The following is a 26,271-nucleotide window of genomic DNA, read 5'->3' as shown; positions in this document are numbered from 1 at the left end:
TAAAATTGTTGATAATTTATTTCAGTTTATTTTATAAGCATACTTATTTTCTTCCTTTTTTGTAGGAAAACATGTCAAGGAAATTTATTAGGTGAAGCTGTTTTATTTTAAATATTAACTAATAATAGGAATTATTAAATAGTGAAACTTTTAAAAAACTCTCATTTACTATCATAACTCATATTATACAGAAGATGATAAGCATCACAGAATAAGTGTTTTGCCCTTTACAATAGATTAAACTATATTTTCAGTGATCTATGAGAAATATAATCTTGATTATAGCTTTCTGATAAACTTTATATTCAATAAGTGTGATTTCCCTGAAAAGCAGTAAGGTTCAGAAACTCATAGACATGACAGAAAGCAAACATACTTTATTTTTAAAAACATTTATTTACTTATTTATTTAGAGGGTGGTTCTGGCTCATACGGTGGTTCTGGCTGGCCTTTAACTCATGGCATTCCTCCTGCCTCATCCTGATGAGTGGTGAGATTACATGCATGCACCACCATACCTGGTTGTAAATACACTTTAGTGGTTAAAATGTCATAGATTTTTTTTTAAAGGGATTTTAAGGTAAGGGCTGACAAGGAACTGGAAGCTGAGTTTCCACTTACTGGTTGTATATTCTTCAATAGTTAAACTCTAAGATCTCATATCTTACCAAATAAAATGATACTAATATTCCCAACTCAGAAATTTCCCAGCAAAAATGAGACAACTATGAAAAATGACTAAAAAATACTGAAGTACAGATGCTAACCTTCCTTCAGAGAAAACTGAGTAAGGAGAGTTACTAATCTAGAAGACTACATTTTCTAGGGTGTGTTCTACTAAGTCAGTTTGGAGAAACCACCCTTGGAGTGATCGTGTCCAGGCAGGAAGAAGGCAGAGATGCTGGCTTGGATGAACTGGGATAGGAGGTTGAATTCAAGGCTGGGAGAGTCACAGCTCCAAATTTCAAAGTCAGGGTTCCAAATATCAAGCTTCCTTCTCTGTTATTTTGCAGCAGCGTGTGCCATGCCAGTACTGCCTGTCCTGAACAGGTTTGGTTACTTTACTGCATTTAAGAATGTTTACATTTTAATTATTGGAACCTTTACTTATTTTAATTATATACTTGCAAGGAATAGAAGGAATTTTCCTCTCCTGCTCTTCCTCTGCCTCTTTTCTTTATAGAATATATTAACTCCCATTTAGGGCTATCATAAAAACTGGAAGATTCGAGCTTAAAATCACAAAGTGCTTGGTTGAAAAGTGGTGTGTATGCCCTCATACTCTCTTATGCTTGTGCATTTACATTTAGCCTTGCTTGCAGAGAAACAGAATTCATCTTGAATTGCTTTGTGCCATTTCCCTCCCTGTATTTCATTGGCCCAGACATTTTCTTTGCTTAACTTTAATGTTTATCAATAACAACTAGCAAGACATATTGTGATGCTAGCAGAAAATTCCACAGGACCCACTCACACTGGGGAAGGGGAACATCTGCTACTTTCATGTTAGAATTCTAGGATGTAGAGGTCAAGGCTGAAGGCTGTGGAGATCGGGGGAAGCATCAGGCTGCAAACAGCATAATGAATAGCAGTTGCTGACTGGCTGGGTTTGCCTGTTCTCATCAGGGGATCCTGCTCTTCCGTGTAATGAACTAGCACTGGTGTGCAAAACACAACCAGCTTGGATATCAAATTGAGGCGGGCTGTATCTTTTTCTCCCTGGGTCCTGAACTACATTTTCATCTTGAAAGAAATTATATTGAGGTCTTCATAAGTGGCACCCAGCAGGGGGAAGGCTTCACGAAGGCTGATAAGCACTAGGGCTAAAAAATGATCAGCCTTTGTGCCTGGAGTTGAAGGTTTAAGTTGCTTGAACCGGAAAGAGTCTGAAGAGGCGATTATGTTAAGCAAGTAATGTGTCTCGGTAACATGGAATCAAATTATTAGGGTCAGTAACTTCCTGGCTTTCCCAGTGCATTAAATGAAGATGTAATATTGCATTTGTGCCGTGTACCTTTTGATGCCACACAGTGTCAGCACTGTCTGGGCGTCCGTACTTCACAGCATGTCACCTCTAATTTCATGGGATTACTTGCAGTGTTGCTTTATTAGATACTCATGCTCTTCAGCTTCCTTTGAACTCACAGCAGAGCGATGCAAAGTCATTTTTGTGAATACTTCTGTGCTTTTGGTGCTACATACAAAATTATTATTGCTATCATTTAGAAAGGTAGATAGGTCTGGCTGTCATGCTTCCAAAAGTGTGCACGTACTTGTTGGCAGGAGAAGCCACCGAAAGGGAAAACACTGAATACAAAGATGCTTTTGAGGATTTATTTTATTTTGTACATTTTTGCAATGCATAATTATTACATTCCTCTGGGAAATGTGTGCACCACATCTCAATTCTGTTTTTCACCTGGTTACCTTTCCCTTTCTCCTCCATCTCATGGTCCCCCTCCCTTTCCTTTTATTTTGATCTTTGTTTATATTTTGGGTTCTTAAATAAGACAAGCTGTGCTCTGTTTAACCTTCTGCACCTCATTTATTTCACTTAACATTATGATCTCAAGAGTCATCCATTTTCCTACAGATAACCAAAGTGTATCCTTCTTTATGGCATAAAACCACTGCATGGCGCATAAATGCCAGAGTTTTCCTTTGTCTGTTGATGGACATAGAGGCTTCTTTCAAAATTTCACTGTTATGAACTGTGCTGCTATAAGCATGGTGTGCGTGTATCCCTGTAATACAATGCCTTTAACTCTTTTAGGATGTTATCCAGGATGAGAATACTTGGGTAGAATGAAATTTCTAGTTTTAGTTTTCTGAGAAATCTCCATATTGATTTCCATAGCATTTTTACTAGTTTACATTCCCACTAACAATGCAGAAGGGTTTCTTTTTCCCAGCAGCCTCTCTAGCATTTGCTATTAATTTGATTTCTTGATGTAACTGTTCTTTCTGGAGTAAGGCAAAATTTCAGGGTTGTTTTAATTTTCATTTCTTTAATAGCAAGAAATGTTGAATATATTTTCAGGTACTTATTGGCCATTTGTATTTCATCTTTTGAGAGGTGTCTGTTCATTTCAGTTGGCCATCTATTGAGTTTTTTGAAATCTTTATATATATTCTTAATATTTAATATAAAAATCAAATTCTATAGACTGTCTTTACACTCTCTGGGATGTTTCATTTATTATGAAGAATTTTTATTAATTTGATATGATGCTATTTATTGATTCTGGGTTCCATTTCTTGTATAATTGGGATTCAATTCAGCAAATCCTTGCCTATGCTTATGTCTTCAAGAGAGTTATTTTTTTCTTCCAGCAAGTTAAATGTTTCTGTTTTAACATTTAGTTCTTTAATTTATTTTCATATAAATTCAGTATGTGACGAGAGCAATGGCTCTAATTTCAGTCTTCTGCGTGTGGAGAGCCAGTTTCCCCAGCACCATTTGTTAAAGAGACTATCTTCCCTCCAGTGCATTTGACCCCTTTGTCAAAGATCAGACTGCTGAATGTTCCTGGAGTTGTTTCTGTATCCTCTATTCTGTTATTGAGGACTTATTTTAGAAAGGTGTCAAGGCAGTGAATTAGTATTAGAAAAGTATGTAATTTACAGTGGCTTTCAAAGTGCAGTTCCTTAGGCCAGCTGTCTCAGACTCACTTAGGAGCCTGTGAGAAATGTTAAACCTAGGGAATCAGAAACTAGCATGGGGCTGTGTTTTAACGAGTCTTCAGGTGATTCCGACACATGCTTAGTTTGCCCTGCTCTCGCATTTGTGGAGCACATATCCTGGGGATATAGCAGTAGACGAAACAGGTGAAACAGGTGCCCTTGTGGACCTTATTAAATTACAAAAGAAGATGAGGTACTTTGTTGTTATGAAATGTTTATCTCTATCCTAGCAGAGCCTGTAATTATCATAGATACCATTATATTCTTCATTCGAATGAGCCTGCTATCCTCTTTGGTATCAGAAGATAACTAACAATACACAACTAATAAGTGATTCTTTTTTGCATTTCAGAACTGTGCCCCTTGCAATATGTATATCTATGGTTATTGTTACCATTTGCTACGTGCTAACAAATGTGGCCTACTTTACAACCATTAGTGCCGAGGAGCTGTTGCTTTCAAATGCAGTGGCAGTGGTAAGTCCAAGTTGAAAAACTGCCAATTTGAATTTAGGTTAATGAGTTGATGCAATTTTATAGTAGTTCCCTCCAGGAGAAAGTGTTTTGGAATTCAGTTATCTTTTATTGACCTGAATGATAATAACTGTTTGAAAAAATGAGAGTATACCTTTGCATATCCCGTTTAACCAGTGCAGGTGAAGCCCTTAACAGTTTCTCTCACTCTTATTTTCTTGTAAAAACATTTCCACATATACCTGCTTAAAAATATGTCAAAGACTTTTAAATTAAAGGTGGTATTCTTTAACGCATTTTTAAAGGACAGGTAGACTGAGTCTAAATAAATGTGGTTTTTTGGATATGCAAATTGCAATTTATTGTGCAGTTTCCTGTTTGTAAACTTTTCAATTTCTGGTTTAAAATCTTTTAAAGAAAATACCACTAAAGAATTTTCGGGTGAACCGTGGGTATTTATGTTTTCCCCTATAGCCTTTGACTACTTGTCTTGGGAAAATAATAAATTTGGGAAACTTTGGATGATTAAATGTTCAGTAGATGTTGCTGCTGTTAGTACTTCTCAGAATATTAAAAATGCTAGTGTGTGTTTGAACTCTTGCAGAAGTGGATACATATAATTTCACAACATTTTCCAAAGTTTGATACCAGGGCTGTCTTTGTCCCCAAAGATCAAGTCATAGGATTGCTATTCTGTGACAAATACTTTTACTTTGCATAAAATTTTAGCTTGTAAGAGAATATGTACTCTTGACCTCCTAACAATGAAAGGAGAAAAATTAACTTCACATCATTGAATGTCAAGTCCTTTTAAAATAGTCTGTATTACCTCAGATAGCACCATCCACAGGGAATAAATTAGCTCATGTTGGGTGAACCCATGTGTGGGTTCACGGTATTAAAAAGGCTTTGTCCACTGCCATATATCCTATCACAAAATCAAATGTACAAAGCTTCCTGATGTCAGGTCAGTTGTCTCATCTTTCTAGACAAAGGGCAGCACTTATTTTTGGGGTATAATGTTGTCCATTAATTGCATAGTACCAGCTGCATCAAGGACAACTAAAGAGTCCCACATGTTTTGAGACAATAAATCCTTTAGGGAAACTTACAATGTTATGTATAAAAGGAGATTTTAGAATTTTGTTTGTCTTATATATTTTCTCTGACTTTTTGGATTTGTGTTGGTGTCTTAGCCTTTTTATAGGAAAGCACAAAATTATTGGAGAATGAGAAAGTGACTCCATACACAGAGGCTCAGCTTGTGTGCAGAGCTATTCATGCATAAATTTGAAAGCAATGGAATCATCTATTGTTTTACGTATCCCCTAGTATGGGATTGGTATAAGAAACAAATGTCTGTAATTCTCTATGTATATCTACACTTCACTATAAAAGTATGGCTTTCTAGACTCAAGGGAGGATATTGGACAGAAGAATTTCTGTCTTCAAAAGTAGAATGTCTGAATTAAGCTTTTTACATTTATGAGAGTCTAAGATGATACATTATGGTTGATAAAGATTCAGCAAATGGATCATTGCCCATGAAGGTGGAGAAAGGTGCTTGTTTAGACCTTTGGCCATAGCTTTGCAACGAGAAATGCCATGGTACCTGCTTCTGATTATTGTCTGTGGAGTGAGTCTGACCCGAACCAAACAGAAAGGTTATAAACCACACGCATATCACTGGGCTAATAGAAAGTCACAGAGCACGGTTGACCTAAATTGTTTCATTTTATGCTTTCTGGAAAAGTATTAATTTGCTTCATTCATTCTTTCACTAGACATTTGCTGAGCGGCTACTGGGGAATTTCTCCTTAGCAGTTCCCATCTTTGTTGCCCTCTCCTGCTTTGGCTCCATGAATGGTGGTGTGTTCGCTGTCTCCAGGTGAGTGAGTTCGTGTGTTTCCAGAAACGCATTTCTGTATTTGAGATTGGATGTGATAAGGATAACTTTAAAGTGAAAGCAACAGTGCCTCCAAACCTGGTGTCTTTAAAGGGACAGGCACATTCATAGTCGGTGTGAGCATCAACAGCATGTTTTCTCTGCCCGTTAGAGGGCACTGCTTGTCTGTGCAGAGCACACGCTGAAGACAGGCACAAGGCATTTTTTATAGTATGTCCACAGAGCCTAACAACAGCGTTTTATTTCTGGTGATAAAATCTTTTGTTTTTCTAAAAGCTCCATGAAAAAAAAAAAAAAAAAAAGTAAAGTAAGAGACACCAGAAATCACCATCTGTATCCCTTTTCTTTTGTGTGATGCAGAAGTCCTTTTAGTTTCAACATGATAAAATTAAAACCTGATCAGATAGATGGGAATGCTGCCTCTGTGTAGGTGTGTGTGTGTGTGTGTGTGTGTGTGTGTGTGTTGGATTGTACTGATGACACACATGCAAAATGTGCACAACTAGGACTCTAGAACTAAATTGTCATTCAGCTATTTACATTGTAAGGAGAACCATGCTGAATCTCCTGCTGCTACGTTTCTCCTCCGAGAATTACGTAAGATGTTGGCAGATTTTATAAATTGAATTCAGGGTTCATAGATGTTCTCTATCTTATCTGAAAAGTGAAACCTAAGTAATCAGCTAAGACATGCCAAACCATTTGGTTTGAGACAGATGTGAGTGTTCTTGGGATTTCTGGATTTTCCCTGTGAAATGATCAATCATACAGTCAACTCCACCCACATTTCTCTCCCATCAGGTTATTCTATGTTGCGTCTCGAGAGGGTCACCTTCCAGAAATCCTCTCCATGATTCATGTCCGCAAGCACACTCCTCTACCAGCTGTTATTGTTTTGGTAATGCATATTAACAAGTTTATCTAGATAAAACCTCAAATAACAAAGTAGCAAAGAGAAATTCAAACAGACTTTAGCCGGTGCTTTACTTTCTCCTTGGCTCTCCGTGTGTCTCAGTGGAGTTTGGCAGGCAGGATATTTTCCATTGCTTCCCTTTCCTTGGCTTTTCTGATGGATTTCTGATGCTTTAGGGCATGAACTCTATCACTTCTCTTTTACCTTTGTGGAAATTCCTGAGGGCAGAGGAAAATAATTAGTGTGGCTCCTTTTATTGACAGAGAACCTCAAAGGAAAGGATAGAGCGTGAAAGTCCTAACTACTCACAGAAGACACAGCTAAAATCCACTGTCCAAAAATAAATACCTCTACGTCTTCTTATGGATCCCCTATAATGAAATGCACACAAAGAACTGATGAGAAAATCGATGAAATCCTAGATAGCACAGTGATGCTTAATACAGGAAAGAAAGAAAAGCACCAACAGTTACATTTAAGTTGTAGAATTCTCAGTGCAGAGAAAAGTATTTGTGAAATATGGGATACAAAAGACTTTAAAAGATGTGAAAGTCCTCAGGTAGCCATGGGGGATGTTATGGTCATTTTTACCTACAATTCCGTAACATTTTTCTCAACTGGAATCTGCTGTCAGAGGTATCACAGAATACAGTGACTATCCCTCCCCTCCTTGTACATTTAATTTATTTCACAATGTTTCCTTGAAGCTTCTTTTTAAAGTACTGCGTACTCTCTGTGAGGAGTCTGGAAGTTAACGTCACTTGTGGGAACAGAATGTGTTATTCCGTGAAGAAGGCTTTCATTTTCAGCGTGTACTGAAAATGCCGTCCTTGGCATGTGCAGCTGTGTGCTTTGCTCTGCTGCTCTCAGCATTTCATCCTTTCCGAGGTCTTGAGGGTCACACATGGCAAGCACACGGGGACAGTGACTGTGGAGGAAGAAAAGGTCAACGTTTTGCATTCAAGAACCAGCAGCTTCACCTAGAAGTGGCTGTGTTCATGTGTGTGGATAGCCAAGCCAAGTCGGAAAACATTCACAGAGCTTTATTTTTTGGAGTTTTCTAATTAGGCTCACACTTAATGTTTATTATTGGTTATTTCCTAATCATCTCAATCTTTGGGTCTTTGCATCTTGAATGATTGAATATCTTGCCTTTTGCCCTTTGAAAACACATTCTCTTCTCTGGAATTTGAAAGGAACTAAAAACAAAACATCCATTTAAAATTCCACTCTAATAAAGGGTAATGATAACGACACTGGTGTAAAGGGATTCTAAGAGCAGAGTGTAGAAAAGAAGCTAGTGAATCTGGGTTTTGATCATGATAATAGTTTATCAGTACAAGTAATCATTTGAAGACGATGACAATAATAATCATAATGTGCAGTGATACGACTGTTTGCTACTGTGTGTTCCTGTTTAAATTCACCAAACTTGTTTCTTCTCTCTTTTCCCTCAGCACCCTTTGACAATGATAATGCTCTTCTCTGGAGACCTCTACAGTCTGTTGAATTTCCTCAGTTTTGCCAGGTGGTTTTTTATTGGGCTGGCAGTTGCTGGGCTGATTTATCTTCGATACAAACGCCCAGATATGCATCGTCCTTTCAAGGTAACCTCAGCAATCTTGATGGGTTTACATAAATCTTTCTCCTAATATCCAGCCCTCCCTCTGTCATAACTGGATGATGGGGTGGTTGGTGGGGGCAGTGTCCTGTGGAAGGAAATGTTTAACTCTTGCGTGGAGTGACTTTGTAGGATTTTAACTTGAAAAAAGAATCATTTGTGCATTTTTAATGTGACGTACTGAACTCTGTATACCTCTTTTTCAAAAAGAAGTATGTTTGTTTGTATATTTGCTATGTTGCTTCTTTACAAATGGGTCCAATGACCTGAGCTAGTCAAAGGATGGGTTACTTTTCTCTTCATGCTCCGTAGTCATGAATAGGCTGTGCTGAGAAAAAGTGAGGCAGATGCTTTATTAATTAAAACAATAAAAAGGATGCTGCTTTATGAAATAGGCATTTTAAACACTTAGGTGTTGTGAGTTGTTACACTTCTGTTTATCTACGTTATGTATCCTAAAGAAACGGAAATGTAAAATACACAAGGTAAGAGAAGACCTATGAATTTACCACTTAATAGAATATCCACTTACTATAATTAGCATTTTCTTTCGAAAGTGCTTGCCATTGTCTTCAGTCTTGAATGCTCATGGATTGATTTGACCTCACCATTTATTTGCTTTTAAGAAATGGTACAGATAATGTTGTCAGTCATGTGTCAGAGTTTGTTTCTAAATGTATTCATTGCCTAATGCTGGCAGCATCTTTATCAGTGGTTGAATGGGAGTTGGCCCGTTTTATTCCTGTCAGTCCTTATTGTGGATCTCAACAGAAAATCAATATGCACTGAAAGGCTTGGACATGTAACAAGCTGCTGGTGCTCTTGATGCCACCTAAGAGTGGATCCTAATCATAATTATCAAAGAGCCAATCTTTTAAAATCAAAAAAATAAATCATAATGGCACTTCCCTGGTAAAATAACTCGATTAGATCATCTCTAATGAAACACACCTTTCCATGTGAAGACATTTCAAATTAAAACAAGATAACTGTGCTGAATACATTCTGTGTACCCACATGGGAGATTCTGCTGCCAAGTGGGTTGGTGCCCATCACAGGGCTGAAGTGTATGCGTCACTGAAGCGCACTGCATGGTGGATGCCATCTTGAGCCCAGCTCCTGAATCCTGAACTCTGTCTGAAGCAAACGTCTTCTGTGCTGTGTTCCAGGTGCCGCTCTTCATCCCTGCACTGTTTTCCTTTACGTGCTTCTTCATGGTGGCCCTTTCCCTTTATTCTGATCCATTCAGCACTGGCATTGGCTTTGTCATTACCCTGACTGGGGTCCCTGCATACTATCTCTTTGTTATTTGGGACAAGAAACCCAACTGGTTTAGAAGAACATCAGGTAAGACTTTCCAGAATCTTGTGACAGACCATGTGGTGGAAAACTCAAAGATACGTCTCTATCTGTCTTGGTCTCTATCTCTACAGATAAAGATACAGGTATCTAGAGATAAAGATAGAGATTGATATATAGATATATACAGCTATAGAAATATAGATATAGATACTTTTTGAGGTAGGGTCTTGCTGTGTAGTTCAGGCTAAACTTAAACTCATTTTGTAGCCCAGGCTGACCTCAAACTGGCAGCAATCCTGCCTCAGCCTCCCAAGTGCTGGGACTAAAGGTGTGTGCCACTACGTCTGGTGTGTGCATATGTAGCATGCGTATCTCACAGTTAAAATATGTAAATGGCACAGTTGCTTTCTGGAATACATCACTGCATTTTAATTAGGACTAAGAGAAAAAAAAGCAGAAAGGACATTGAGGATACAGCGTTGAATCCTTTCAGGATCTGCTTAATTTGGGCTGCTTTAATCACTTCTTAAAAGAAAAGCTTTTTTGATAGAATTCTATCAGACATTCTGTATGCCACCCAATTGCTCTTTTGAATCCTTTAGTAACCTAATTATTTTCCTGGATTGAATGGAGTTTTGTGCTTTTATATCATAACATATAACTTGATGAGTGATGTGAGATTTGTTGGTGAGTTCTACAGAAGATTACAAGGTCTTCAGTTTTACAGTGGTAAGCACTGCCTTGTTAGAAATGGGGTCAAAATAATAGCAAAAGCAGCAAGGAATAAGCACTCCCTTTTATAGTGCTGCTGCTATGTGTTTGTACATGTGTGACCTCCTTTAGTCACTGTGACAGTCCTCTGAGCTAGGGAAAATCACCCCATTCATAGGTTTGAGTCATAGCGTGGCAGCATGCATGTCACTGTACACAGGCCCTACAGATATAAAGTAGGAGAGAATCCAAACTCAAGCAGTTTCATATTTCAGGGTAGATATTTCACCTGGGGGCTGTGAGCATGGGTTAGAGAGGGTTGAGGCTGACGATACTGAACTGAATTTGATGGTCTCTGGGGCACTCCCAGTGAAATGTGGTGGAGACTCTGAACACAGGCTATGGCGGCAGGCTGTGCTGAGGGAAAGGGCAAACACTGAGGTGCAAACCCAGTAGGACTTGAGACCCGCTAAAGTGAGCACAGGAAATGTAATAGATCACCGGGTAGAAGGGTGGTGAGCATCCTCATGCCTTTCCCTGTGTCACCATCTGAGTTCTCAACAAGCCTCTTGTGTCCAGAGGGGACGCCAGAGCCCAGGGAGATGGGGTTTATTTTTTATTGCACCCATTTTTAACTGCTAGGATTTGAACCCATGCTTGCTGGGCTTCAAAGTTCATGCTTTTTCTAAGTTAGGTGCTTGGTGTTAGAGAAAATTAGGGGTTGGGAAGGACAAAATGTAGACAGAGGGGAACCCCTCTCCTGTGGCCTGGCTCCTAAATTTGGTGAACTTGGAAAACGGCCTCCTTTTGGTTTTGTAGTTCTTTGTTTTAATGTACTTAGTTTATCATCATTAATTTTTAAAATCCCAGCTAAAATCCAGGGAGATTTCTGACACAATTGTTAATAAATAATAGAAGTGCTTAAAGAAAAACAAACAAGAAAACCTGGGTGTTTCCATGAACAGTGAGAGACAGCAAACAGATCAGTGCTTATCTCTGTGAAGTGTAGACTTAGAGTCTCTAACACGTTACTCAAACTCATCTGGAAGCCAATCACCTAAAACACAGCTTTGCTACTACATCTTATTAGTTTTTAATTGGAATATCGTTAGACCACTGTTTCTTCCTGGATTTATAATCTAGCTTGCCACACTATTCTCCAAAGCAACATCACTGTGCAAGTTAGGTGTTTTTCAAGGCGAACACAAGCGCACTGATTGATTTAAATGTTTAATTTCTGTTTCTTGTTAAATTGTATTAGTTTTTTGAATAGTTTTAGGTCAGATTTCTCTGTTGAAGATACTCAATATTCAGCCTATTTTGCAGTGAGGTGGGGAAAATCATGGGGACCATTTATCATTAAGATTGCATAACTTATTATTCAATAATGATTAAGACAGGATGGTGCTTACCACTGTGAGATCCATGTGTAAGACAGTGATCACTTCTCAGCACTGTGGAAAAATAACACGTAGAAAGAAAGAGCTCCACCCCTTAAACTGAAGGAGAAGCTGGAGAAGCATATGAAAGAGCAAATTTCTTACCCAGTCCTACTCTGTAGGCATTGTGTCCTTGTTTGCAGTCAGCCAACTCCTGAGTTCTTTCCTCTGTTGACATGTGTGTATTCCATGCCAACTCTTTGTCATTTATATACCAACATACAGTCTTCACAATTGATCATTCTTTGCTGATTCTTTGTTGTCTATCTATGCTCATGTAATTTGGGAGATTGCTTTTATTTTAGTGGTAGCCATTGGTGAAACTTGCAGCCATGGAGTAGTCCCAGAATGGCTATTTGATGCTTAAAAATGCCATTAAGTCTTACTAGGGAGCATGGCCATCCTGCCTTTAAACTGTGATTATTGTAACTCTTTATCTTTATAGCTGCCTTGAAAGAGAGTAGCAGAAAGCAACAATCCTCTGTAATTTTGTTTGATTTCCCTCTTAGGCAGCATTCTTGTAGTAAAATAAAGGAAATTCATAATATTTATTGCTTGCAATAGCAAATATTTTCTTAGCCTTTGGCCAAAACAAAACACACAGACACAAAACAATGAAGTCCTAAACTGCTACCAGATCCTTTCCCAAAGATGTACATTTTGTTAGAGAGAAACGGCAGTGAACTTAGAGATCCAGAGAGCCTATGCTTGGAGCATTGTGTTCAGTGATTTAATATTACATTGTTTTGTTTGGCAAAATTCTTTAGCTTTTATGCCATCATTTGTGCTTTGCTCTAATATATGTGAGTCAATCAGCCTGAAAGGAGAATGAGAGTTCATCAAAATACATCTTACCTGGCTATTTCCATGAAGAATGCTAGGCAACCAAACGACATTCAGGAAAGAGTGAAAGGCTGCTAGGTACAGAAAGCCAGGGATATTCAGAACCTGAGCAGCTGAGATTTCAGAGATCGGATGAATCTATTTGGCCACAGGATGCCAGTATTGAACCACTTTTTGTGTGAGAGCATTTCCAGGGTGGGAAGAAAATGCACTCTTAAGGGGATAGTCAGATAAATAAAAAGCTTTTTTCCTACCATCTGGAGCAGAGTGGTTAATTCTTCTGGTTGGCCGTTGATGTTATTCACTTAATTATAGACACACAAGCTTCTCACGCAAAGAAAAAGGGGCAGATACCTTACTGACATACATGGATACACAGAGATTGCAGGACCTGGCCAGGGACTGCATCATGGTTTCGAATGGCTGCTTCTATTTATCAGCTAAGCCATATCATCACCACTGAAAGTGTGGCCATTCTAGTCTAGATAGGGAGGACAGCCTGCTTTGTACAAAGTTATTTGTAATAAAAAATCATTCCGAACAATGCCAACAAAGGAACATATTCGTGGACAAAGGCTTTGCAACTCTAGGGTTCTCAAAACATTAACTGCCCACATTGTGTCAAGTCAGCTTCCTTTCTGACATATGGTTGGAAGCTTGTTAAAGTATTTGCAGACTTCCCACAGTCTGAAGTGTAACTTTTTAAGTTCACTAAGTTTGCCTACATTCTCAGGGGCCCAAATGATCCTCATTGTAGTGAAAAAAGATTTAGAAGGCTTTAAAAACACTGTTACTCTTTTTTTTTTAAAAACACTATTATTCTTAACTAACTTCCTGGACATGTTGGCCTTGTGCTAATTCAAAGACTTGATTTTGGCTGTAGCTCCCATCCTGGTACCAGGTGTGGTTCAGTAAATCAAATTTTTGCAAGTTGGTTGTGTTTCAAATTATTTCAAGGAAAACAACTGAACATGAACGGTACAGCTAAAAATATTACAAATGCTATTGGGCCCTGCAAATTGCAGTTACCGAAAGCTCCAAATGTAGACTCCTTGGCTCTCCTTACAGAAGTGGTAACATGGGATTGATTGTTCCAGACCCACAATCCTTGTCGTGAGCATGCATGTGAACATGACCCTGGAGTGCCACATATGCTGCAGCTTTGCTGGGCAAGCAGGAAGCTTCCCAGAGGCTTAGCTGGCTCTGTTGAGCATCCCTGTCTGACCCCACCGTTACAAGAAAATCAAGGAAGAAAAATTGTCCAGGCTAAAATCAATCACTCTGCATCGTGCTCCATTATGATGATAATTATTCAACTTTTGAGATCCCAAGAGACAGCGTGAAAAGAGGCAGGATGAATGAACAGAACTGATTGAACATGGAGGACAGGCAGAAGAGAAAAGATTCTTTGGCCTTCTCTGTGCTGCTGTGCTGAACGAAGAATCCAAATTATGTTTTGAAAGAAACAGAATGATATCCATTGTTAGAGAGGTTGGGTCCAAGTTGCTCCCTGTTTGTCTGGGACAGATGCAGTGTTCAGATGTAGGAAGCAAGATGTCTGCAAAGCAAAGGGCTGGGAGTCCTAGAATATAGGCTACCTCTTTTGGAAAAGATTTGACGTTGGGTATAGAGGAATGGAAGTTGAGGAAGAAAGGCAGCTGTGCAGGGATTAACTCAGGAGCCAAGGGCAGGACTTCTCCAAGGAGGAGGAGCTGGCTCAGAGGATGTTTCCTTAATGTCCCTGCTTTTTGCCCATTGTAAATGCCTAAGACATCTTACTTTCTTAAAAACCTGCTATCAGAGAGCCTCAGTCCCTTATCTGCTTACAAAAGCCACATCTCTGTTACTATCGATAAACTTACTTTTCTCACTAAAGTCTATTTTTGTAGGATAAATTTACCATTTCCCTTTTCTGTGAATATGCTTTTTGGTGAACAGCTCTTGAGTACTGTATTATGCTCTCCATGTAGAGTGGGCTGTAACAAAATGCAGTTACTTAAGAAACATTTTCAGAGAGTTTATCACTTTCCAGCATTGTACTAGACCATGTATAACTAATGTGGACTAAGGAGTAGTACACTGAAGAAAACAATTTTGGGGAACAAAATTTGAAAGCAAAGGAAAGAAGTATCTTTCTTAATATCATTAAGTAGTGGTTTCAAGAAGTTATTATAAGTAACAAGGCTTAGATGAGAAGAAAGACAGTATATCCAGATAAAAGATTCATCAGAAGAATGGACTCTAGACTGCTCCTGGCTTATGTGAAATATGAACAGGTTCTATGCGGGTTTAAGACAAAGAGGAAAACAAACTCAAAGTCTCTTCAAATTGGAGTCACAAGTTTTTAAGACTATTAAGATGAAGTTCTTACATTTTAGCTTGTATCAAAATCACTGGTTGCGGGTCCAACTCTCAGTAAGTCTAGAACTGAACTCACTTTTCTCTGATGCTGCTGCTTCATGTGGTTGGTTCATGTAGACGCGCACCCTAAGAACCAGTAATTTAGTTCTAGTATCACATTCTACCTCTGAGACAAATTAGGTTCTGGCAGATGAGATGATTTGCTCAATATACATTTCACATTAGAGACTGGAAAATATATTGGATTCTTCTGAATAATTGATTGTGGTCTCACAGGTGCAAAAAGACCAATCCAATTTTCAATTGAATATAAAGCATATTTTTGAACATTTATTTATATCTTTGTCAGATTATCTCACAGTATTTTCAGTCTCCTGGTTCATGGCTAAAACTCTTCCTTTGAATGTAAAATATTAATGCATTCTTGCTGAGAGAAGACCATTGTGAAGTTGTAAAAGTGACTAGTAAGTTAGTTCAACATGATAGGGTTCTAAGGAAGTAACTAATTCTTGAAAGCGATGCATAAAAGAGTGGTTGTGTATTTTTAGTACTCAGACTGAAATAATTCAAATTTTAGTGATTTGTGCATTTCTGATTTCTATGCATTTTTAATTTTGTTTCTGAATTTCTTTGCAGACATGATAACCAGAACATTACAGATAATACTGGAAGTTGTACCAGAAGAAGATTGTCAGAAATTATAAGTTAATGCATTGTTTTGACAATCTGCTGAAACACAGAAATATAGTATGGATTTTTACTCCATTTTCTTCAAATCCAGAGAATTGCAACTTTGGTGATGGACTAAATGAATCATGCATTTCTGTTCACATCTTCTAGTGTAGTCACACTAATATCTGAGGAACAGTGATAATACTATGTCTTTGTAGAAAGCTGATGCGCAGATTGAACCATAAATTTACATTGTCTTAGGTTTCTAATACCTAACTGTTGAGGGTAAGGGAAATGACTGTGGAGATAGACCACTAGTCGGGTAGTCATTCTCTATGATATATCTTATGACAAAGAACCTTCAAATCATAGAGTAAACATGTTTTCTGTATATATGGGTTTTGTGAACATGTTTTAGATACTGTAGATGATTAAACTGTGAAAAGTAGTTTTTATTCTTCTGAAAAAATAATGTGTCATTATTATGACAAAGAGGAAAGAAGTTTTATATTGATATTTTTGGTATTGCATTGCTTCCCCTTGAATATCATTGTTTACTGCATTATACAAAGAGCATTTGAACAAAAGTAAAGCCGATACATAATTCTGTTGAATACATAAGAGGAGAACTTCTATTCTCCACTACTTCCATTCTTTATGAAGTAAATCCAGGAATTATCTTATTAAAGTCTGCCATAGTTTATGTTAGAGATTTTCTCAGTTATTATTAGATATTCCAGTGTTAATGTGCCATGCTGTTTCATGCCAGGTCACTTTATGAAGTAGTTATGTCTGCCTTGGTATTCAAATTAAGAATCATCATCTCTTTCACTAAAACTTACCCCTTGAGAAATATGTCTATAATTACCCATGTAAATTTTTTTGGTACCAAGGATTGAACTCCTGACCTTACACTTGCCCCACAGGCACTTGTGCCACTGATCTAAATCCCCAGCCCCAATTTACCCATTTAAAACTTCACATTCCACTACTGAGGTGAAAAACATCATCAATAAAGAAAATACTCAGAATATCCAGCCCATTTTTGTATGTCGATATGAAATGGTAATAATTCTGAACATTTAAAAAATTCTATGGTATTTTTGTATGATGATAAATTTTGACAATTTATGAATTTCTTTATATATTTTATATTCTGTTAAAATATCTATACAAATAAAACAGTCCAGAATGACTAGGAAAGGACATATATTTATGTAGAAATTGAGGAAGAAATGATACTGCTAAATAAGATTTAAAACATGTTTCTAAAAATTTCAACTTGTAAATCCAGCCTTTGTCAGTGATTTCTCTTTGTCTACTTGCAAAAAAAAAAAAAAAAAAAAAAAAAAACCAAAAACTGATCACAAGTTTATTGAGAGAAAGAGAAACTGCACGAGTGTATGTTTTGACAAGTGTTATTAATTATGCTGGAATTTGGAACTATTGCAGAATTTTGAAGTAAGAGTAATAGAGTGATGGGAAATTTCAATTATTATTTGAATATCTCTAAGATAAAATGGTCAGAATCTAGAACGTTTCATTCTTTAGGTTTTTCCCATTGTAAAATAAGAAATGTTCAAAGAATTACACTGATTAAAACATTAAAACAGGCATGGAACTCATAGACAATTGATGAAGTAGAAATGATTTATAATTTGGAGCAATTCCAGTTCACTAATAACATTTAATATGCATGCAAGATTGATTTTTTGCCCAACTTAACTGCTTAAGTCTCTTAAGTAAATTCATTATAATGCCTTCTGTTTATTCATGGCATAAAGTATTCAAATTTTGTTCTGTAGAACCTTTTTCTGATTTATTTTGTCAATTTTTGATTTGTCACATCTCTTACCACTGTCTCTTTCTAGAAGTAAAATTCCTTTACACATCTATTTTTACAATCTCTAGGTCCATAAGATCTAAACACTCGGTGCCAGTAGACTTTTTAAAAAGTGATGATGATTAATTTGTGTTTCAGTTTATTTTTAGGCCACATCATGAAAAAGCACAGGCTTTAATTAGTGAATTAATATTCATAATTCTTATTAAAATGGTAGCATATAAAGAAGATTCCAGCTCAAAAACTTTATGTTTGCATTTTTTCCTACAGAGGAAAGTCCTTTTTTTAGACTGATATATATGCATAGACTCACATGTATTTACTGTTACATGTATTATATTTGATCTGGAGTACATAGACAAATGTTTACATAAACATTATGGATTTATTATAACACTAAAAGTATAAATGCCACGCATTATAACTAGTGTACTAGCTTCAAAAATTCTTTTTTAGTGCAGGGAGTCAAAGCATTTGATTATGATTTCAAAAGATCAAGTAAAGACTTCTAAATTGAAGTACAACTTTTTTTACGTAAAGAATGATTCTCCTTAATCACAAGTAGTTTCGTTATCCTTAGGTGGAAAAAAATTAAACACTTATAAATGGTGAATTTGTTAGCTGGAAGTCAGCCTATTCTTTTCTCTGTATGGGAACGTAAAGATTTGTCTTAGAAAGATGGGAGACGGTTGTTCCAAACATAAAGAAGCATGCACCTTTCCTAATACTCGCCCGCTCTGGTAGTACAAAATTAGAACACTTTATTAGGTTATACTAGTAATGAATGGTGTTTTCACTAACACTGTGGATGTCAAAACTGATTTCCAGATTGTCTTATGTGCCTATCGAAACTGTTACGTCAGTTGATATTTGATATATCAACAGATGGTCGCCATGAGTATAATCACATAACAGAATTCCCTGTGAACTGTGATCAACCTTCAAGAAACTCATTATTCTATCTCAGGTTGCAGATGAATGTGATGCTAAGAAAGGGAGCAACTCTGACCTTTGTTAATATTGATCACTTATAATTCAGGCATGTCATAAAAGGATAGAAAACTGAAGGCCGAAATAACAGAAAATGAAAGGCAGTATGTGATGAAGTGTGTATTTTGGTGTTATAGATTAGATAACTGGATTTGTCTGCAATGTATAAGCAGATATCCTAAGAAGCTAATTAAATGTGTTTCAGTGCCTCTTACTTAAGTTCCTTCCAATATTCTGTACCTAACTTTGGATTAAGAATTTTATATTCATTTTCTTAAAGTAAAATTATATATTTCTGGCCCCATGAAATCCACATCTGTCATTGTATAGTAAAATAATTTCCTTGATGGAATATTTAATATATATTTTAGGTATTAACCTTATCCATTAACTGATGTATTTATATCTAATTATTAATTGGTAGTGTCATATGTGATAAGAAAATAGTTGATTTTTGAAGAAAAGAAACACAATGAATGGAATTTAAATTGTAGCTCTTTTTCTTAGTTTAGAAAAAATAGTTGGAATTTTAATACAGATGATTTTACTTGAATATAATAGTGCTTCATTTTACTCTACATAATAAGCAGTATATTGGTGCTGATATTGTTTCCAGTTACTTCTTATTTTCCAAACCATTTGAAATCAGCAATTAAATCACGGTATTGTGGAACTAGGAAGAAGCTCATAGTGGATGTAAATTAAAATAGAGAAAGGGTCAGTTTTTGTAGCTTCTGTTTACATTACTTAAACGTAGATAAAGGATTACCTATATGTGTACTTTAGTTTAATTTCCCCCAAAACAGTATTTTAAAATTTATCTCAATATATGTAACTATCTAAAAATGCCACCTGTTTCTAGGCCACAGTTTGTTAGAACTGTACTTAAAAACAATTTAACCATAAATTTTTGAAAGTTATCCTTTCCTTCTTTTATTGCATTTTCAAGTTAGTTTACATCTAAAACTAAATGTTATATGTATTTTTACCATACATACAAATTAAAAAATCACGAATCATGGTCTTAACAGAAAATGCCAATTTTCCTTATGTTGTGAGATATCTTCCTTATAATCTTATACCAATATTAACTTGGTATTTTTGAACTAGTTTTGGTTTATTTGTATAAATTAATGATGCCCTTTATTTCATTTTTTTGTGTTATACCCTTAAGTTAGGAAATGAGTTTTAATTTGTATAAATTCAGTTATCTAGATTTTCTTAGTTGGAATCTACCACACAGGTTTACTTTCTTGAGAGATTTTTCTACACTCTTCTTTGTTACCATTTGGTTAAAACACACAGAGTATTGTTACAGACTCCAAATACCAAGTTTCTCTATGTGCATATGTTTGCTCATTTCAGGGTACACTTATTGTATCAATAATGTCCTTTGCGATTTTATAGATGAAGATTCTCTCAAGAAATTAGGGTGCATGAGGCATCTGAGAAACATGCAAACAGATGCAGAGATTTGATTTTTTTGTTTGTTTGTTTGTTATTTGTCTTTTTGAGACAAAGTCTCCCTATGAATTTCAGACTGGCCTTAAACTCACTTTGTAGCTCAGACTGGGCTTGAACTCTCAAAAATCCTCCTGCATCAGCCTACTGAGTGCTGGGATTATGATCTGCTGCAGGAATTTGAAAGTGAACTTTTTTTTTCTGCTCTCAATATCTACACTACCTACTTTATTGGTTAGAAGACTTCCTTGTTAAGTCCTTTTTACCTCTTGTTGAAACTTCTAAAAGACCGTGATGAAAGACAGAGGGGAAGAGATAAGAGAATAGTGTAATTATTTCTTTTGCAGTGGTTGCTATATTTTGAATATTTTTTGTGACAGGGTATTTTACACAGAGTCTTGTGTGAAAATGTGTTAGGTCTTTGGATGTTACAGCTATATAATTGGGAAGTGAGTGGTCAGACTTTAATGTGATTGTGAAGTTAGACCTCACATACTGCTACTAATGAACCTTATTAGAAGCATGCTAGGAAATACCTACATAGCACACTGAAATACAATGCAATGTTCTTTCCTGGCCTGTGGCTTGAACTGTCTTATTTCAAAGGATTTCTAAATTAATTTTTTTCCTAGAATTTCTCCCTTACTGTAAATTCTACTTACTCACTAATACAATGTGAAAATATATTAATGTAGCAAAATACTTCAGAGAAATTAAACTTGTTTCAAATGATTATGTGTTTATAAAAAAGTACTTGAAAGCAAACAATGCAAACACAGGAACAACAACCACACACACACACACACCCATGGTTTTACAGAACCCTCTAACAATTCTAAGTAATCTGATCCTTTCATTGAAAAAAATTTATTTAATAGTTTTCCTTGTGAATCTTACTACTGCTGCCATAAATCTAGAACTAAAATTTTAAAACCTATTGAAAACTTGTTTTTTTCCCTCCTCCTCCTCTTTCTTCTTTTGGTTGGAGTATTAAGTTCAAGGAATATTGAGCAATGTCCCCAGACCCTCTGTTAATTTTTATTTTCTAGATAGTATTGTTAAGTGGCATACATTGAGCTTGAATGTGTGATACTCTGTGTCAGCCTCTTCCCTAAGTGACTGGGGTCACATGTGTGCAGCACTGTACCCTGGTGGGGTTTTTTTTTTTATGTTATCCATGTTCACTATTTAAAAGATTCTAGAATCCATGGCAATAGTAAGATATACTTTGCTTTAAAATTTTGCTTATTTAGGGCACAGACATTGGCCCCGAATTTCTCCCTCTCTACAGATGGACTGCAGTTCACTAGTAATGTTTTCAGAATACAATACTTCTCAACATTAGAAACTTTGCAAATATAAGGATCAGATGTTTTTTTTTTCCTATGCCAAACCAGTGAATAAATGTGTAGCTGTATTTTACAGATGCTAAGTGTTGACTACCTATGGTTTTATAGTAAGCATGTGCCAGAAGAGTCAAGACAAATGACCTCTTGTACTGATGTGTGGTGATCTTCATCTGTCTTACCTTTCTGACAAGGATTTAAGTCTAAATTTCATAGAGCCTGGTGCTCGCTTATCACAGAATGGATTACATGGTAGTAATGCACTGGTAGATGATTTTTAGTTATTAGTTCATAGTTCATCTCATGATGAATCTTTTATGTATTTTTATTGTGAGTGTATCTGGATTTACTTTATAAAACATGGGTTGTATTTATCTAAAATTTGACCCAGTTAATGGCCTTTTTTTACTTGTAAAGGGATAGAAACATGTTGTATATGTTCATATTAACATTGTTAGGTACTATGTATAAATATATTTAAATACCTTTTTTTGTCTTTGGCAATAATTTGCATCAATGGAATCAATTTAACTCAATGAGAAAGTGATTGCTTACTCTTAAGGTTTATTTATGTTGGAAGTCTTCCCTTTGATCTGTGTTTCAATTATAATTGACAGAACAGCTAAGCCCTGACGTTTGATCTGCACTGTGTTTGTCATGACCTTGTGCCATTCCCCAAACTGTGACAGCATGATGGGTTTGGCCTAGAGATCTAAAATGCAGGACTAGAAAGACCCAGCAGAGAAAAAAATAACACTCAGTACCTTGCGTGGGCCTCATCCTGGCTGTTATTTCTTCATTCTGACACTGTGATAATGAAACACGGTAAAGACGATGGTCTGCACTTTGTACAAATGTAATTCAGTGTCTTATATTGACCAAGATATGCTTAAAGAGCAAAATTGCTTTTCTGCATCTATATTCCAACTGCCTTAGGAATACAGAGGTATTAAACTATGAGGACTTAAGTGGTGCAAGGAGAATTTCCTTGGTGGATTGTGTTGTTTTTTTAGGGTTCTTTGGCACTGAGGTCTGTACCAATATGTGCTCTGTGAAATAAAATAGATCTTTCTACAGCGAAACGCATTCCCTCTGGGGAGAGCCCTGGTGCAGCAGTCACTCTGCCAGATGGTGTTTATGGGCTATTTGTGTAAGTGGTAAGACGCTATGAAACAAGTGAGCTTTTGTCTGATGGGAACGCAACGCACGCGCTTTGGTATGGAATGAATTTTGGTGCAATATGATTTCACTCCAATCTGCGTTGAATTTAATTGTAGTTGTACTTATGTATATGAATACCTGTTCATGCTTCTAGGTGCCTCTACTTTGTATATCGGTTTTTGTACATATTTTTACTTGAAAATATTTCATTGACATTTAAATAAACATTTGATAGTTTACAGAACAAATGTAGTGCTTTATTGTCTTTTTAAAACTGCATATTCCCTTAAATTGAAGGTCTTGGTTTGAACGGTTGGGTTTATCTATCACAGATTCTGTAAATTTGCTGATGCATCCCTCATAGTCCAGTTTTGTGCACTGAAAAGGGAAGAGTTAGCAAATTCAGTGTCCTGTGTTCACTCCTCTTCCTTACAGCCCGCATTCATCCATCCTCTGGCCTGAGATATCTAAGTTCATTTCTCTTTTCACCTGCGCTATTTTACAGAATCTTTCCATTTTTTACCTTTAATAGGAATCTTGTCTCCTGTAATTCAACCTTTGCATGCTCCCTTAAAATGATCATCCTGACACAAACGAAGTTAGCACAAAATTCAGCAGTTTCATACTTACTTAATCCTTTTTTTATTTCTAGATGAAACCCTAATTCCTTTTTAGTAGAAGTGCCCCTTTTCTCTCTGTAACCATATTAAATGTCTTTTCAATAGTTCAGTGCAGATGCCATTATTATTACTTCTTTTGCATTCCAGATTCTTATCAGAGCTGTATTTCCTTTTTCACTCCCATCTCCTTACACCAGATGTGGCAGACTTGTACCATGCAACCAAGTCCAAAGCTTAGTACTCCTGGCTTTCCCCAGGTTGGTTCAGGACCTGATCCCTGACCTCTTTCTCCATCTAGGGCTCATCCTCGTATACCTCAGCATACAATGCTATATTTGATTGAGTGGTCCCAAGTCTCTGCTTGTTTTGCGGACTTTCTCAGTGCTACAGACAGAAGCACAGTGGGTACTCGTTGTTTATTACGTTCCTAAGTTCAATGGATGAATTTGAAAGGTTTTTTATGATCTTTGTAGAGGCAGTTCTTGTGACTTCCAAATTCAAGCAACCTGTCTTAATCACTTCCCAAATCCCTGGGGCACAATACCTGACACCTGCAATTTAAAAGAGGACAGGTTTATTTTGATTCATAGTTTCAAAGGATTCAGTTCATAATCAGCAGGCTCCAAAGTAGTAAGGATGTGGTGAAAATAGCTTGGTGGAGGAAAGCCACTCATGCGATGGTGACCAGGAAGAAAGGAGTGAAGGGAGGTGTTGGGAGGAAAGTCATGTCCTCAGTTGCAGGAGAAGATGCCCTCCCCCCCCCAGCATACCTGAGTCTGTTAGTTGCCCAGGTAACAGTTCCTGTTCCAGTTGCTGCTATTTTTGTTTCTTAGAAATGGCTGGTCATGTGATGCATATTGTAAGAAGCAATCCCCAATTGACAAGCCATTTTGCTTCTGTACTTCCTGCTCGCTTATCCCATATAAGCTCTAGACCACCAGAGATCAGGTCTGATATTTTAGGAATGATCTCAGTCTGTGCCTGGCAACGTAAATAAATCTGCCTCCAAATCCTAGACAGCATTTGGTATTACTGTTCACCATTGCACAGTGACCCATCTAGTACTAGCACATGTGGCTACTAGATGCATTAGTAGATGAATCCACTGAACAGCATAACACTTCCATGAACCAATCACCTTCCAAAAGTTCCACCTTTGAGCACAGAAGAGTTTCAGGGGCCTTCTAGATCACGTTACCCTTTAGACTCCATGGAAAGAAAACTTCTGTGATACCTCTTCAGAACAGAAGTGAGCTGATTGGAAAGTTCTCTCTCTCTCTCTCTCTCTCTCTCTCTCTGTCTCTCTGTCTCTCTGTCTCTCTCTCTCTCTCTCTCTCTCTCTCTCTCTCTCACTCTCTTGCTCTCTGTCTTTCCTTCCATCAGTAAGAGTAAACTTGTTATGGGTCTTTTCTGTAAATAACACTTTTAAGGCTCTATATTAATGTCCTGAAAAACTTTATAATCTGAAATTTAGAGCAAAAGAAAGCCTAACTTTTTGGTGAATAAATCTCACGTCTTGAAACAGAAATGGGAGATTAAGTTGAAATTTTTTTCTTGTGTATGTTTTGGATAAGTAATGACAAAGGAAACTAATAACTTCTGGCACATGTAAACCTGGGACAGTTTTAAAAAGAAATACAGATGATGTGCTATATAGCTATACTTATTTTAAAATTAATGAATATGACTGAATATGTGTTTCATAAAAATATCTAGTGATTTCTTTTGGAACTGTCTGTCATTGGGCTTTTAAACATGCTGGTTCCAATTCACAAAAATTGTTGTCACCAGAATATACAGAAAAACTTTGTACTTGAATTTGTTGGCCTATATCAAAGTGCTTGAGCTTTTTTTAAATTTTGAAATGAACATAGAATAAAAACAATACAGAATTTCAAAACAATAGGAGATTAACAATGGTTAATATATTGCATATTGTTATCTTCAATGTAGTTGCTTAGATTAACAGACATAGGCATGAAACAATGACCAAACAATGAAAGTACAAACCATTCTTTTGGATAAACTAATAGTATTATCTATCTTGTGCATATATACATATGTAATCTTTTCCCTTCTGTCTTTTCTCCTTTTCTCCATCCCAATTATTATTTCCCTTTGAGCAGTTTATTCCTCTTTCACTTTCACATTATCTATTGTATGTTTTGGATCTTATTTACATTTCAGTTTTTTACTGAGACATTATGATGTTTACACATGCACGTTTCAAGAAGTGGTTGAGTTTTGAAATGATAAGGTATACTGTGATGCGGTGGGTCAGCCAGGGGTGAGGTGGGTAAGCGAGCTTTTGATTTTGCCTCCATATGTTCTAAAAATTATATTTGCAGACCCTCTAAAGATCTGACCTTGAGGGGCAGGCCTTCACAGTCCTATTATTGTTTTTATGGTGTTAAGCTTAAGAACATCTGGTCACTGGTGGGCTTTGGCTGAAACTATGATCTAAGAAATGTTTGATGTTTTGAAAGAATTCAGAAATAAAAGATAATTAAGACTCACTGTCCTTTAAAATGTTAGCTTCTAAGGTTTAGTAACCTCTTGAAAGGCATGAAACAAAATTTGTTAATGCAGGCTAAACTTCACAAAGATTGAAATCCCCTCTAGCTATAATAAAATAGCTTAATATAATTGCATATAAACCTAAGAAATATGTGGAAAGTCAGTTATTTTCCTCTCACTGAAATTTGCTCTTAAAAATTAAAGATATTAATTTTACTTTTGCCATACTAATTTGCGCTGTAACTATATGAAATGTCATTATTATCACATATTCCATTTCTTAAAAATCTAAAGCCTATAGAAAATTTATTTCATGTTCTGAAGTCTGCCTTAAACTCAGCTATGTTTACTTCTTATTCCATCATTGTCATACTGTTTTCATACTAAGTACCTCCACTGTGTTATTTA

At 36.5% G+C, this 26,271-nt stretch overlaps 1 protein-coding gene across 2 annotated transcripts in view; it reads left to right on the top strand.

Annotated features, from left to right (window-relative positions):
• The window catches only part of Slc7a11 (solute carrier family 7 member 11), a 78,705-nt gene extending 55,731 nt beyond the window's left edge, over nt 1–22,974 (top strand). For both annotated transcript variants that reach the window (XM_063260773.1, XM_003476798.5), the window contains 6 exons: nt 4,037–4,160; nt 5,942–6,045; nt 6,865–6,961; nt 8,434–8,583; nt 9,767–9,944; nt 15,890–22,974. In XM_063260773.1, the coding sequence (XP_063116843.1) occupies nt 4,037–4,160; nt 5,942–6,045; nt 6,865–6,961; nt 8,434–8,583; nt 9,767–9,944; nt 15,890–15,957 (721 nt within the window). In that variant the 3' untranslated portion in view covers nt 15,958–22,974. The remainder of the gene's footprint in view (nt 1–4,036; nt 4,161–5,941; nt 6,046–6,864; nt 6,962–8,433; nt 8,584–9,766; nt 9,945–15,889) is intronic.
• The last annotated feature ends 3,297 nt before the right edge of the window (nt 22,975–26,271 follow it).

The sequence above is a fragment of the Cavia porcellus genome, unplaced genomic scaffold (assembly GCF_034190915.1).
Source record: "Cavia porcellus strain 051 isolate PalLab524CR breed Dunkin Hartley unplaced genomic scaffold, mCavPor4.1 scaffold_14, whole genome shotgun sequence".
Lineage (NCBI taxonomy): Eukaryota > Metazoa > Chordata > Mammalia > Rodentia > Caviidae > Cavia > Cavia porcellus.
The sequence above is the reverse complement of the archived record's forward strand: the minus strand, read 5'-3'. Positions and strand labels throughout refer to the sequence as shown.